At 39.9% G+C, this 15,539-nt stretch overlaps 1 protein-coding gene across 1 annotated transcript in view; it reads right to left on the reverse strand.

Annotated features, from left to right (window-relative positions):
• CADPS (Ca++-dependent secretion activator) overlaps positions 1 to 206 on the reverse strand; it is a 755,300-nt gene extending 755,094 nt beyond the window's left edge. The window contains exon 1 of the mRNA XM_006862100.1: positions 3 to 206. Within this exon, the coding sequence (XP_006862162.1) occupies positions 3 to 106 (104 nt within the window). The 5' untranslated portion in view covers positions 107 to 206. The remainder of the gene's footprint in view (positions 1 to 2) is intronic.
• Positions 207 to 15,539: the final 15,333 nt, after the last annotated feature.

Raw genomic sequence — 15,539 nt, forward strand, 5'->3', positions numbered from 1 at the left:
TGGGAGACAGGCGCGCTCCGGACGCGGCCGAACCGAGCACTTCCTTGCCGCTCTCCTCCTCCACAATCTCATCCGATTCCTCTTCGCTGGACGAAGGGTCCAGCATGGTGGTGCCTGGGGATGGGGGATCCCTGAAGCCCCTGGCTTAGGGTGCAAAAGGTGGGGGGCGCTGGAGGCAGCTAGGGGTCAGCTCTCCCGGGTAGTTGCTTCTCCCTAAATCAGGGAGCGAGCGCGCTGCTGCTCAGCCTCGGTCGCCGCGGCTGCTTCTTCCGCCCGGCGATCCGGAGCTGGGCTCAAACCCAGGAGCGCGAAGGGAGGAGGGGAAGCGAGAGGTGCGTCCCTGAACCCGAGGTGGGCAAGGGAGAGAATTAATTGCAAACCCAGAGCCCGTATCCGGATACCATCTGCAGCCGCTGAAGGAGGCGCCTCCAGAAAAGATGCCGAGTGTTGCAAGCTGTCGATGCAGCCAAGAGCCGAAGAGGCATCTTGCCGATTGGGGAGGGAGCGGCGCTTACGTGTTTATTGGCTTAACTCTCCCGTGTCCGCAGCGTAAAGGGCGGCTGCGGAGGACTGGAGGGGGAAGAACGCAGAGCTAGCCTCAAAGTCTCAGGGCCTCAGTAATGGCCCTAACAACTTCCCCTCCTACCCTTTGTGGATACTTTAAGATCATTGTCTCTCTTTGCTTGACCCTTCTCCACCTGAGGCAGGCAAGTTCTTGGGGAGGAAGAAATAGAGAAACCCGTGGTGAGTTGTTATCAGCGAAAAGCGGACTGTTCGGAGACTCTACAACCAGAGGTCTTAGTAACAGAAAGTTGGCGAAATTCCACTCGGGAAAGAAAGGGTTCATTTCCTAACCCAAGGCTTCCTCACACCTGGGGCGTGGGGGTTTTGGATTGGGCAATCCATTTGTCAAAACGAACTCTTGATTGCTGCAATGCCTTGATGCCCACTCCCAGGGGGGAAAAAAAAAAAAAAAAAGTATCAAATTTTGAGTGGATTAGGGCATCGACCATGCTACTCCACTCTTTTAACTAGAACTCCCATTTGTCGAACCCCCAGAAATTACCAACATTCTTCAAGAACTGAACTACTTTCTGCTAAACTACCTGAGAAATAGAAGCGTTTCTGGTTGCTCAGCCTTTCCTCCATTCTGGCTTGCTGGAGGATTTGGGTGAAGGAGTGGGAACCCCGAGATGTGACAAAGACACCCCAAGAACCTAGGGGCATTTACACTTAATGCGTTGACTCTGTCGCACTTTCTTTATCTATTAATATAAAGCAGCAGATGGTGTCTTTCTTTCGGATAGGTCAATAAACTCTGCAGAAGGGGGAGCTGGCCAGCGTGCTGAATTTAACCAGCGACCCGCAGATGCACTGAAAACAAAGTAACAGAATCTTAGCCTATTCAGAGACCTCTCTCCACCTCCTCCCAACTCCATCTTCTATATTTATGTATTTTCTAAGGATTCGTACTTACTCGTGGAAGTGATCTAGAAGTGTAGTGTGAATTTAAAGTTTACATCACATCTGTCTCTGTATTTTCACATTCACCAGGAGTTTTACTGTAATCTTTGATGTTCAAGTGAACCTCTGGCTAACCTATTTGAGAGCCACAAAACAAAACAAACAAACCAAAAACACCTCAAAGCATCTAGTTTCACATTAACTTCAACAATTTTGATTCTTAACTCAATTATCAAACTCAGCTCAGGGACACAACAGTGACCATCACACATTCTGTGTTAATTAACATAAACAACTGAGCAATGTGGAAATTGTTACAATTTGGCAGTCCTCACTTTTCCATTATTAAAATGGACAAAAACATGTTCAAATCATGTTATACTGCTTTTGCTGGTACAAGTATCAATCAATCAACAGAATTTATTCAGCGCTTTTTAATGGAGAGAATGTTGGGGTGGGTTGTTTAAGTGTCTTCAAGTTGGTTCCAAACCATAGTGACCCTGTATAAGGGTGGGTAGAATTTTTTAAAGACACTCACTTAATGAGTCTATAATCTCCTTTCAGAAACACAACATTAATAAGTGTATTGACAGCACTTATGTTTTAAAGCAACATCTCAACAAATCCAAATCAATACACTGCAACAAGTTTGCTTAAATTAAGCAATTTGGAGTGGAAGAGGATGGCATTCCACAAAGAAGGCCCAAGTTAAATTTTAAAGAAAAGAATATGAAAAGAATAGTGAGAAAGATTACAAGTGGAAAAAGTGGTTAACAAAGTCATAGCAATCGAGGACAGGACAAAGTAAGACACTGAGTTGTAAAAAGATTGGAAGTAAGTCAATGTGAGGTAGGAAGGAAAGAAAAAGCTAAAATTATCCATTTGGGCCAATGAAGGGACCATGTTTGTAACACAAATAAATTAGGGTGACTGGGAGCATGCAGAAATTTGTTCTCGGAGCTGGGGCGGGGGGGTGGGGGTTGTCGACATAGGGATGGTGTCCTTGAAGCCCAGACAAAGGCCTTTTACTAATTAACTGTTTCTTCATTGTGCAATTATTGGTGGAAGAGTGGCCATGAATTTTGTATGCAGAGCCATTTGGAATTTATCTGTAGGATAAGCACTGGACAGTGAGGTTGGTTTGAACCCCAAGGTCGATGTTTCAAACTCAACAGCCACTCCTCAGAAACTCACAGTCTCTATGAGTCAGAACTGACTCAACAGCACTTAAAAGCAACAACAATGAAATTTTGCTTACTTTTGTATTTTTCCAGATTTGTTTGGGGTTATGTGTATTGTGTTGCTCTGTTTTATTTCCAGTCGTAGTCATTAGTACAGCGATTCAGTATCCACCTGACATTAATTTTAGAAACTAATGGCTTGGGTATTAAATGCTGTTTTGGTCAATATATCTAACAACCTTAATACCTCCATGAGTGTTCACAGAGATTAAATAGATTTTACCAAAAATATTTTTTAATATTTCAAAAGTGCACATTGCTGTCTTTTTAAATGAGTGTCTTACTTGTCAGTCTCTTATGATAGCTAAAAGTCAGTTAAATGTCCTTGGGGATATTATAACTATTAGTGCTGGAGACATGGCAACCAGAATTACTTGGATATCTGAATCAGGATTAGTGACTTCCCTAAATATGATGAACAAAATAGAAGATTGCACCAGAACACATCCACAGACTTTTAAGTGTTTATCTACAGCTTGTTAAATAGCCACACAATGGACTCAAACATACCAGTGATTATGAAGATGGCAGAAGGCCAGGTCACATTTTTTCCCCCTATTAAGGTCAGTGGTTCAAAACTACCAGCCACTCCGCGGGAGAAAGATGAGGCTTTCTATTCCCGTAAAGATTTACACCCTCGGAAACCCTGTACAAGGTCGCTATGGGTCGGAACCGACTCGACGGCACTTAACAACAACAACAACAACAATTATGTATAAAGTTGCCACGAGTTGGAGCCAACTCAAGAACAACTAAATAACAACAAAACAACTTCTTGTTAATACTCATGTTTTACTTTTTTAGATCACACAAGTCCTGGTGTGGCGCTGCAGAAAAAGTCATTTGAACCACAAGGTCGGTGGTTCAAGCTCACCAGCTGCTCCTCAGAAACACTATACAAAGTTGCTATGGCTTGGAACAGACTCAATGGCTCTTAATAACAACAATAACACCTGCTTGTCTTTCCCCACTCCCCTCCACCTTCCCTCTGGAGGAAACTTGGATAATTTAAGTTGATGAATAAATTTTAGTCAGCTGTCTGGACAACATACTATGAGAGCAGAAGTTCATATATAGAATATTTAATCCCACCCACAAAAAGCAAAGTCTAGAGGGAATGGAATTGAGACACTAAATTAGGATTTTTCTAATCTAGACCTAGATGATCTTTATTCTTCCCTGAAGTGTTTGTCTTGGTGTTTATTGTGTGGACACCCATGAGTATAAGGGGATATCAGACTCATTTCCAATTATAGATACTTTGATAAGAAACAATCACTTCTGGATGCTATTCTAAAACATATTTCCTTTAGAGAAAGCTTTTGATGTTTTTGGATGTTTATTGCTAGAAGATAGTGTTTGATCAACTTAAATCTTTTTTCAAACATCTCACAATTTCATCGTATCTAGATAAAATAATCTTATCCAATATTTTTAAATTAAAAAATATAAAGAACTGCTCTCAAGCACCCACATGGATTAAATTGAACCTCATGGTATACCTTTAAAACTAAAAATACCTAGCCAAATGCTATAAAGTCAGTTCTGACTCAATGACCCTATAGAGGGCTTCTGAGACTTTATGGAAAGAGACAGCTTCATCTCTCTCCTGATGGCATACTTCTTGTTGTTAAGTGCTACTGAGTCGCCTCCAACTCGTAGTGACTGGGCATAGGGTTTCTGAGGAGTAGCTGGTAGATTTGAACCACTTATCTTAGCAGTCCAGTGCCATATCAGGACTTCACCATTGTTGTTGTTAAGTGCTGTTGAGTCAATTCCATGCCGAGGAGCAGCTGGTGAGCTTGAACCAGCAACCTTGCAGCTCAATCCAACTTTGCAGTCCAGCACATTAACCCACAGATCACTCCAGGACTACAGATTTTACCATTGTAAACCTTATGCACAGCAGAACGCAACACTGCCTGATCCTAGACCAACCTCACCACTGTTGCCACGCTTGAGTCCATCGATGCTGCCACTTGGCCAATCCATCTCGTTAGAAGGTCTTCCTCTTTTTCTCTGACCCTCCACCTTACCAAACGTGATATCCTTCTCCAGTGTCTTGTCCCTCCTGACAATATGTCCAAAGTATGAAAGACAAAGTTTGGCTATCTTGGCCTCCAAGGAGCATTCTGGCTGTGCTTCTTCCAAAACGGATCTATTGGTTCTTTTGGCAGCCCATGGCACTTTCAATATTCTTCTCCAACACTATAACTCAAAAGCATCTATTCTTCTGTGGTCTTCCTTACTGTCCAGCTTTTGCATGCATATAAGTTTATTGAAAATACCATGGCATGGGTCACGTGCACCTTAGTCCTCAAGCTGACATCTTTGCTCTTCAACACTTTAAAAAGGTCTTGTGCAGCAGATTTGCCTAAGGTAATACTTCGTTTGATCTCTTGACTGCGGCTTATGCGATGAGTGTTGATAGTTGATCCAAGAATGAAGTCCTTGACAACTTCAATCTTTTCTCCATTGATAAGAATGTTGTTTTTTGGTCCAGTGGTGAAGATTTTTATTTTCTTTACATGAGATTTTATCAAAAGCCAGGTTAAATGATTAGTCTCTGAATTTAGGCAGTTGCAACTCTGTCACTTAATAGTAGAGCTATCCTGAACAAATGATTTAATGATCCAGTCTTAGTTTGCAAATTGGAAAACAATAGTACTCAGTTTACTCAAGATAACAAGAAGATTAAAATGATGATACATAAAAAGAAATTGTCAATAAAGTTTAATTAAAAAATTTTTTTTCAACTGGTAAAGATTCTTTTACAGTTTTGTTAAATGAGATGGACAAAAGGTGGGCATAAATAATTGGAAGAAAAAGCAACATAGACATGTTAAATTCAGAATTTGTTGTTGTTAAGCGCCGTCGACTTGGTTCTGACCCATAGCAACCTTGTATAGGGTTTCCGTGGAGCAGCTGGTGAGCTTGAACCACCAACCTCGCAGTTCAAATGGCTTTGTAGACTAGTGCATTAACCCACAGAGCCACACCAGGATGTTGTTAAGTGCTGTTAAATCAGTTCTAACTCATAGTGACTCTGTAATAGGGGCTCCAAGGAATGGCTCTTGGGTTTGAACGACCAACCTTGCTGTTGTCAGTCTATTGTTTACCTGAAAGTGCCACTCAATTCACAAATAGGTCATTGAATAATTAAAGATTTGCTTATTGATTTAATTGGTCCTTCTGTGTTTAGCTAACATTTTCAGGGACTTAGAAAATGGACTCTATTGTTTAAGAAATCCATATTCTCTTATTACTCTGTGTCATACGATGATCCTTTCTAAAGTGAAACAAAGTGGTTGAGGATGGAATTAAAGGAAAATTTTAAGACCAAAAATAATAAAATCAAGCCACAAAAATTGTCTTCTTTCACTCCAGGCACAAAACATGCTTTGGAATGGTAAACAATATTATTTTCAAGAATTGGTCTTGGAAAGCCACTCTCATTACATAAGATGATGAAAAAGAAAATTGAAACAACACATTTTGCAATAAATATTTAACTTGAAACCTGAAAGTCACCTATTCACAGGGTAATCACATTTCTCATTTCTTGAATACACAATGTCTTTTAATACAAGTAGAGCTAGACACGGTAGGGATAGAAAGGCAGTTTACACTGGTGTCTACTGTGTCAAATCAAGTAATTCTGCATTGACTAGGATAGAGAGAAATGTTAGCAAATAAAAGGGAAAAATACTCAAACAGTGTTTTCTACATAGGTCTGCCAGTTTGTCACACTGTGGTAGCTTATATATTGCTATGATGATGTAAGTTAAGTCACCAGTGTTTTGAATACCAGCAGGATCAACCAAGATGGGCAAGTTTCAGTGAAACTTCAAGACTAAGATGAACTAGGAGAAATTCCTGGTGGTTTACTTGTAAAAATCAGAAAATACAAATCAAATGGATCACAACATAGTATTGGCTGATAGAGTAATGAAAGATGAGTCCTCTAGACTGGAAGACACTGAAAATACACAGTGCCTGCAACATTGAACTTGAATTTACCAATGACAATGACTATGGTACAGGACTTGGCAATGTTTTATTCTGTTGTAGGTGGGGGTGCCATGAGTTGGCACTCACTGGACAACAATTAACGATCATAAAGATATTAAGCAGATAATTTATTGAAATAGCCCAAATTCTCCAATTTGCCTTGGTAGAAGTTGCTAACATTATATTTTCACTTTCCCAGAATAATTTTCTGGGTTGATTGGGCGACTTAATTGTTTCTACATACTTTAGATTGTGAGTTTTTCTACAGATTGGAAATAGGAATAACTAAAATCAGGATTTTTATATTGTGTAGGATTTTATCTAATAAAATTAAATACTCAGGTTTGTTATGCATAAACTCACTTAATTTATTGCAAGATAATCATGTCAGGGCATGCAAGTGAGACCTCACTGCACTCATGTAGAACCAGAGAATGAGAAGCAACAATTACAATGTCAGTTGAATGGCTGGAGTCCAAACCATCAGACTTCAGGCTTTTACCTTTTACAAGAAGTGTCAGGAGGGAGACATAACCATGGCTTGAACTCCATGTAGGTCTCTCAAACTCTGAGGTCAGTGGTAATAGACTGAGTCAGTGGGCTCTCAGTCTTCAGAGAGGTTAAGAGATTAAGAAAGATCCTTTTGCTCTGTCTTCTCTCAGGGAGGGAGTAGAAATCCAGGCTTTACATGAGAAATTCTCACCTTGCCTCACATGATAAGGGCCAGTGAGATGGATATAAAATATTTTTTCCAGGGTCAGCGATTAGCCGAATGATATACTCTTGTTCAAGGTTAGAGTTTAAGGAGGTTGTTTAGAATTATATGTCTCAAGGATGAACTATGCTATGTGCTTTTTTATCACAAAATGGCAAGTCGAAGTCACTTTAACTTAAAGGTGATTTACCACACTCTTCAAATACACATACATTTATGTTTCTATGTTCAAGTACAGAAATTTTCTAAATAGCTTTCTCATGGCTTACAATTTCTAATGACTTGTCGTTAATAGTAAAGAACTTCAAACCAACAAAGTCAATTAACGCCTGGGCTCTGCTCATGTGAGTGCATGTCGTCCTCTTCATCCTCTTTTTAGGAGACATTGACTCTTGTTACAGATTGGGTAGTGATGGTGATGGTGTGCCTTGGAGTAGGTTCCAACTCATAGCAACCCTGTATAGGGTTTCCAAGGTTGTAAATCTTTATGGGAGCAGAAAGCCTTATCTTTCTTCTGTGGAACAGCTGGTAGTTTCGAACTGCTGAACTTGAGGTTAGCAGCATGTAACCACTACCTTACCAGAGCTCCTTTCATTAATCCATCCCACTGTCTATAAGAACTCCTTTCTTTGTTTCTTGTTTCTGTCATCAATAAGAACTTCTTGCCCCAGTCTGGTTACAGAAGAATATTTAAAGAAATGTTGGTATGCTGTTATTTTTCACTCCTAAGCTGTACCTGAAGACTTATCTTGAGGAACAAGAGACCCTATAAGAACTTTGATTTGAGTTACGATGAAATTTGGTCCATTCCAACCAACAAATCCTGTTCCATTGTTTTTAATCCCAAGAGATTAAGAGAAATGTATGGTTCTTAAGAGAAATACAAAGAACAGTTTCTTAAAGAAATAACCATGTTGATGAGTCCTGGTAAGGCACTGCAGCATAAGCATTGGACTGCTAACCACAAGGTTGGTGGTTAGCACAGTGAGCCACTCATTGAAAACCCAATACAAGGTTGCTATGTGTCAGAACTGACTCTACTGCACTTAACAATATGATGATAAGTAGCCCAGTGTTCAGTATTTCTTCATACTCTGGTAATGTTGGAGTGATAATGTTGGACTTGAGGGTTTATATTTAAGTGGGGTCTTTATCTCCACCAGCCAGAATTCATATTTTGATATTTTATTGTTCTCTGGTTATTTGTAAGGTACAGGAAACTGAAATAGTGCTTAGTATAATGGGGAATGACTGCAAGTGAAAGAAATAGAAAGACCTGCCCCCTGAACCCTCTTATCCCAGCCACATGGAATAAGAAAATGGAAAAGAGATAAACACAGTGACATAGCTTTCGATACAGTGACCTGACCACTAGTAAATATGGTTCGACTGATACATTTCAGCTGATTCATCTAACTAGTATTCTCTCCTTTTGAGGAGGAGAGAAATGAGGATGGCAAACAGGATGACAAAAATCCAAGAGTTTGATTTTCTCCCTTCAAGACCATAGTCTAAGCATCTACCTTTACCATCTGGCTCTGGTTCTCAGATCCCTGTTTGTTGTGCAAGCAAGAAACTGGATGAAACCCTGTTCTTGTTCCCCAAACATGAGTTTCTCTTCATCATTTGTGTTTGTTTGGAACTCTAACACTCTTCTTGGGTACTTAGCATAAAGTGGAGCCCATATCAAGCTTCTATCTGCTAAGTGTCAGTGAAGATAGTGATGCTATTGATGAGTATTAAGAAATTCTATTCTTCAATGGCTATTCTTAAATAGCAAAAAAGGGCCCTAATTTTTGGAAGTGGGGAGAGAATCATGACTTACTAAAGCAAGTGAGAAACTTTTTACTTCTTAAGAGAAAGGCAATCCAGTACTTGCAACTTGCAGTAGTAGGCACAGGTCTTGGTGGGGGTAGTGGGTATTGTACTGTTTCAGCCGAGATGTACTGTTCCTTGTTGATGTACTGCTGCAACCGTTTTTGATTTTTTTTTTCAGCAAAGTTTTACTTGCATGTGATACTAATGATATTGTTCAACGGTATTAGCACTTCATTGTGACACCTTTCTTTAGAAGGGGCAAAAATATGGATCTCTTCCAATGACCCGTCTTTACCCATACCTTCGTCTACTTTCATAATATCTTTGTCTACTTTAATAATTTCTGAAGGTCTACCAGTTCTACTCCCGTAAAGATTTACATCCTCGGAAACCCTGTACAGGGTCGCTATGGGTCAGAACTGACTCAACGGCACTTAACAACAACAACAACAACCAGTACTAGTGGAGTCCTGGTGTAGCCCTGTGGGTTAATGCGCCAGACTGCAAAACCGTTTGAACTGCAAGGTCGGCGGTTCAAGCTCACCAGCTGCTCCTCGGAAACCCTATACAGGGTTGCTGTGGGTCAGAACAGACTCAACAGCACTTCACAACAACAACAACAACAACCAGTACTAGTAGGTGAGTTAAGCAAAGGATAAAGCAGTTATGTAAAAGGGCTGGATAGGACTCTTAAGGGGGAACCCATGGAGTGCATGGGAACAGTCACAAAGATTTACTTCCTTCAGGGCATTGCTTCATGCCAAAAAAAGATTAGTGTGCAGACTTCCCTTGGATAAACAAAAATTAATCTCCATTTCAATCAGCTTATCACAGGAAAAGTTTAACTGTTTAAACAACGTTCAGCATCCAAATCTGAAACACAGTGAAGAGGCTGCAAAGAGTTATACCTAAACCACATGGCCTTATCTTTCATTGTATTATTATTTATACTGCACAACAAACTCAGACTCCTGTGAGTCACCAAGTCATTGTATTGCCATCCATTAAAACAGCGTATTTATCATGCAGTGGCTATAAGTCATTTTATTTCTTCAGCTAACATGTGGAACGGCAAAAACCTGATGTATGTGTATAAGTATGATGATGCATTCAGGTAACTGGCTGAGTAATCGTATAAAACTAAGTAATCATATTTTTTGACCATACATACACATATACTCCTGGTGTGGCGCTGTAGGATCAGCACTGAAATTTGAACCGCAAGGTTGGCAGTTCAAACCCATCAGCAACTCCTTGGAAACCCTATAGAGGGTCGCCATGTGTTGGAATCAACTCAACAGCACTTAACAACAGCAATAACATACATAATTTCTAATGACTTTGTAGGCAGTGGGAATGACTTCACTGTGGGAGGAACTTCATCACAGAGTTCAATGATATGTGCAAGATCATTGAGGGCAACTGAGTTTTTAGATTCTTGCTGACCATTTACTATTGTTGGTAGGTGCTGTCGAGTCGGTTCTGACGCATAGCAACCCTACACATAACGGAACAAACCACCATGCCATCCTCACAATTTTTGCTATATTTGAGGCCACTGTTGCTGCTACTGTGTCAGTCCATCTTGTTGGAGATCTTCTTTTTTACTGACCCTCTCTGGTAGCATAGTGGTTACAAATCGGGCTGCGAACTGCAAGGTCAGCAGTTCGAAACTACCAGCTGCTCTGCGGGAGAAAGATGAGGCTTTCTGCTCCCGTAAAGATTTACAGCCTTGGAAACCCTGTTCAGGGTCACTATGAGTCGGAACCGACTCGATGGCACTCAACAACAACTTTACCAAGCATATTGTCTTTCTCCAATTAAGTGTTTCTGAATACCCATTCTTTGTAATGTTTTACATAATTTGTAATGATGATCCACACAGTTGAATGCCTTTGTCTTGTCAATAAAGCACAAGTAAACATATTTCTGGTAATCTCTGCTTTCAGTCATCATCTGACATCAACAATTACATCCCATGTTCCACATCCTCTTCTGAATCCAGCTTGAATATCTCTTAGCTCCTTGTTGATGTACTACTACAACTATTTTTGATTTGCTTCAGTAAAATTTACTTGCATGTGATATTAACGATGTTGTTCAATGGTGTCGGCAGCTTTCTGCTGGGTCATCTTTCTTTGGAATGAGCTGTCTTCCAAATTTCTTTGCATAGCCGAGTGGGCTCCTCCAGTGCTGCATCAGTTTGTTGAAACATTTCTATTTGTATTTGTCACTTCCCGGAATCTTGTTTTTCCTCCAATGCCTTAAGTGCAGATTGGATTTTACCTTCAATACCATTGGTTGTTGATCATATGCTTCCTCTTGATATGGTTGATCATCAACCATTTCTTTTTGGTGCAGTGACTCTGTGTCAAGTATCTTCTTTAGATGCTTTCTGCATCATTCAATATTTTGTCCATTGTTGTTGTTAGGTGCTGTTGAGTTGGTTCTGATTCATAATGATCCTACACAACAGAATAAAACACTGCCCAGTCCTGGGCCATCCTCACAGTTGTTACAATGTTTGAGCCCATTTCTGCTACCATGGTGCCAATGCACCTCATTGAGGGTCTTCTTCTTTACTAAGATGATGTCCTTCTCCAGGCTGGTTCCATGTTCAAAGTGGTGGCTACCGCCAAGTTGTTCCAACTTGTAGCAACTCTGTATAGGGTTTCTGAGGTAGTAAATTGTATAGGAACAGAAAGCGTCATCTTTTTCTCACAGAGAAAGAGGTAGATTTGAGCTACTTACCCAGCTCATAATCCACTATGCTACCAGGGCTCCTTTCAAAGTATAGGAGAAAAAGTTTCCCTAGTCTCACTTTTAAGGAGCTCTGGTAGCGTAGTGGTTACAAATCGGGCTGCGAACTGCAAAGTCAGCAGTTCGAAACTAACAGCTGTTCTGCAGGAGAAATATGAGGCTTTCTGCTCCTGTAAAGATTTACAGCCTCGGAAACCCTGTACAGGGTCGCTATGATTTGGAACTGACTCCATGGCACATAACAACAACAACACTCTCACTTTTAAGGAGCATTCTGGCTGTAGTTCTTCAGGACAATAAAATGGAGGAAACCAAAGACTCAAAAAAGAAAGTCGTCCACAGCACTAATAGACCACAAGCACTACTTACTATTTTGACCAGAGACACAATAAAAGGTCCTGGATAGAATGGGAGAAATGTTTTAAACAAATCTCAAGTTCCTAAAAAAGGCAAGATTTACTGGACAGATAGAAACTAGAGAAACCCTTGAACTATTTCTCTGAGATGCCTATTGAAACTAGAACTTTAGAAACCACACAGAGAGTCACTTTTCATACAAATAAGCAGATTGCTTATAAAATAAACATCACCTGTGAGCACTGTGCTCCCATGAATAATCAACTATATGAAACCAAACTCTGAACATTTACCCTAAAGGAATGAGAAAGTAAGGAGGGGCAAGAAAGCAGGGTTAATGTAACCAGAGGAAACAGAATAGAAATAATAAGAATGTTGGCACATTGTGGAAAATGTAATCAATGGTATGGAACAGTTTGTATAAACTGGAGAACCTAATTTGCTATGTAAAATTCAACCTAAAAGATAATAATATACATGAAGTTATTATGTCAGAAATAACTTATGTGTCAAATGAAATAAGGATGTTCTAACCAGTTTGGCAATGAGTTTGACATTCCTGAAGGGAAAAAAGGAAAGAAAATGCCATTTAAACTTTTTTTTGAGGTCTCAGCTAAATAGTTTTCAGAAAGAGCTTCCATTGTCTTGTATTTGCATTACAAAAGACCCCTCCACCTTCCTATAGTCTTATTTGCAGATCTCAAATAGAATATTTATTAAAGTCTCCATGCAATTAAACCTTTTGTGAAATTTGCGTTTGATCATGAATAGAAGTGAGTCAGAAAGTCTGAAGAGCAGGAAACATAAAGGGAAGTATACAAGAAGGCATTCTCATCTTATATTTAGTGATGAAATTCAAATGAAAAAAAAAAAAAACAACAAAAAGATTTTGAGGTAAAATGAAGTTTTCAATTGAGTGCACTCATCTTGATTTCTTTGTTTATTGCTCTCATTAATTTAATTATGTAGCCTATGTTGGATGTTGGAAGACTTGCTTATAAAATGTGATGGGAAAGGTAGTGTTGCCCTAACCTAATCTGTCTGGATTCTGAAAGTGCTTTCCTTTGAAAGGAAAATACAGTGAGTCCTCAAATAGTAGTATGTGTTTCATTACCATAACAAAACCATGCTTCAGATAACTACAAGAAGACTTCATAAAATCCAGGCTTTTTTCTTTCACTCCAAAAACTTGAAAAGAAATCTACTCTCACCTCAATTATTGTTCTGAATCAGAGATTCTTTTAAACTGATCTCTATTTTACGATGCATATTTCAAAGAGGTGGGTCCCAAAGATTTCCTTCCTCCACTCAATCTGGAGAAGAATTGGGAGGAGGGGAATCATACAGAAGCATTTAAATTCATTAAATATTTTCTTCACAATTCCAATCACTCCAGAGCAGAGATCCAGGTCCAAATGCTTTGATGGAGTAATGGCAAATTTCCTTTTGCTATGATTTTGTAGATGTATGCTTCCCAGTGTAATTTTTCTGCCACCTGACCTTGTTTTGTTTTGCAATGGCAAAACAAATCAACTTGAGAGGGAGAGGGAAGGCAAACAATAATCTATGTTTGCATGTTCCGGGATTATTTGATTCCCTGGTAGGCTTGTTTCATTTACTTATAATCATACCAAAATATTCATAATTTAAAAATTGGCAGGAAATGAAGTTGCAATCCTTCTGTCCCTGTTGGAACATACCAGGGAAGCAGGATTTTCTCCTACCTATGAGACTCCTTTCAGTCTGTGCCAATTTTCAAGCCTGAGGATGCTAAGTGACAAGAATTATATGAGAAACCACACTTCAGGCCAAGAATTCTGGTGTATGCACCCTGAAAGTGCATTCCAGGACCTCAAGGGCATTTTGATTCTGCTAATTGAAATGTGAAATGTGAAATGTGAGTGTTTTTAACCACTGGGACCAGCAATAATTGACATTTAAGTCAGATCTGTGAGCAAGAGCCCTGATAATCCTTGTCATTTATGGCAGGTATATGGGAACTTCTAATCAGGCCTGCTAAGTAACTCTTGACTTTATAGTTCAATTGTTTGTTCATTGATGTAATAAATGCACAATGAGCCCCTATTATGCATCTGCCTCTGTGCTAGATCCTCAGAGTACAAAGTTGAATAAACTAAGCTTTCTGCTTTCAAGGAGCTTGCAGTTTAGTTGGTGAGAAACAGTTTTAATTCTCCGAGAATCCAACTTTTTGAGCTCAATGGAGTTGGGTTGACTCACCAAGGCCAGTGCTCACTAGATGTTCTTTTGGACCTTGAGTTATGAAGAAACAGGTTCCTAAGGATGTTCCTAAAGAAACATCTTTGAGTCAAACAACAGTCTAGATTACCTAGTAAGATCACTTTGCTTTGGACATTATGTTCTTTAGAGGAAGTCAAGTCAATTTCAGGCAACAAGACCTTCAAAGGTCAGACAATTTCAGGCAACAAGACCTTCAAAGGTCAGACTAGAGCTATGTTTTAGGGTAAATTATTGTTGTTGTTAAGTGCCATCTAATCAGTTCTGAATCATAGAGACCTTGTGTAGGGTTTCCAAGGAGAGGCTGGTGAGTTTGAACCATTGACCTTTCAGTTCAAACAGACCTTATATTTGAGTGCTTATCCTACAGTGCCACACCATTATTAATTTTTATTCAAAGCAATGTTGTATAAAATTCTGTCTACAAATTGCTTCTCAGTTTTGTTCCAATCTTATTTTCCACAGCAATGTCAATAAGATTTGGTACAAAAGAGGAGCGAAAACAAGATGGCGGATCAGGTGAAGTGCAGTGACGAGCTCTGCCAGGAACAACACAGAATACAGGACCAAGAAGGTTCAGGGGATGGTCCCAGAACTTGGAATCACATATAAAGGAATATTTAGAAGGTTGGAAGACTTACAGCTGTAGAGTTTGTGGCAGAAGCAAGAAGTCCATTACTTCCTGGTTCAGGACACTCAGCTGCTCCAGGAGCCACCATTTTGTGTGGAGCCAAGCAGGGAAACGGTCAGAGCAGCCACGAACGCCTGACAGAGCCGCAGAGATAGAGGTGTGGACATTCTTATTTTTTGGTATCTTTTTGTTGGTCCCTTGCTGTCTGCATACCTCCATTCTGTTAACTATAGGGTTACCTGAGCTAGTGGACACCCCAGCTCCACCCTCAGAGGGTTGTACTATG

This window comes from Chrysochloris asiatica, unplaced genomic scaffold (assembly GCF_000296735.1).
Source record: "Chrysochloris asiatica unplaced genomic scaffold, ChrAsi1.0 scaffold00046, whole genome shotgun sequence".
In the NCBI taxonomy this organism is placed as follows: domain Eukaryota; kingdom Metazoa; phylum Chordata; class Mammalia; order Afrosoricida; family Chrysochloridae; genus Chrysochloris; species Chrysochloris asiatica.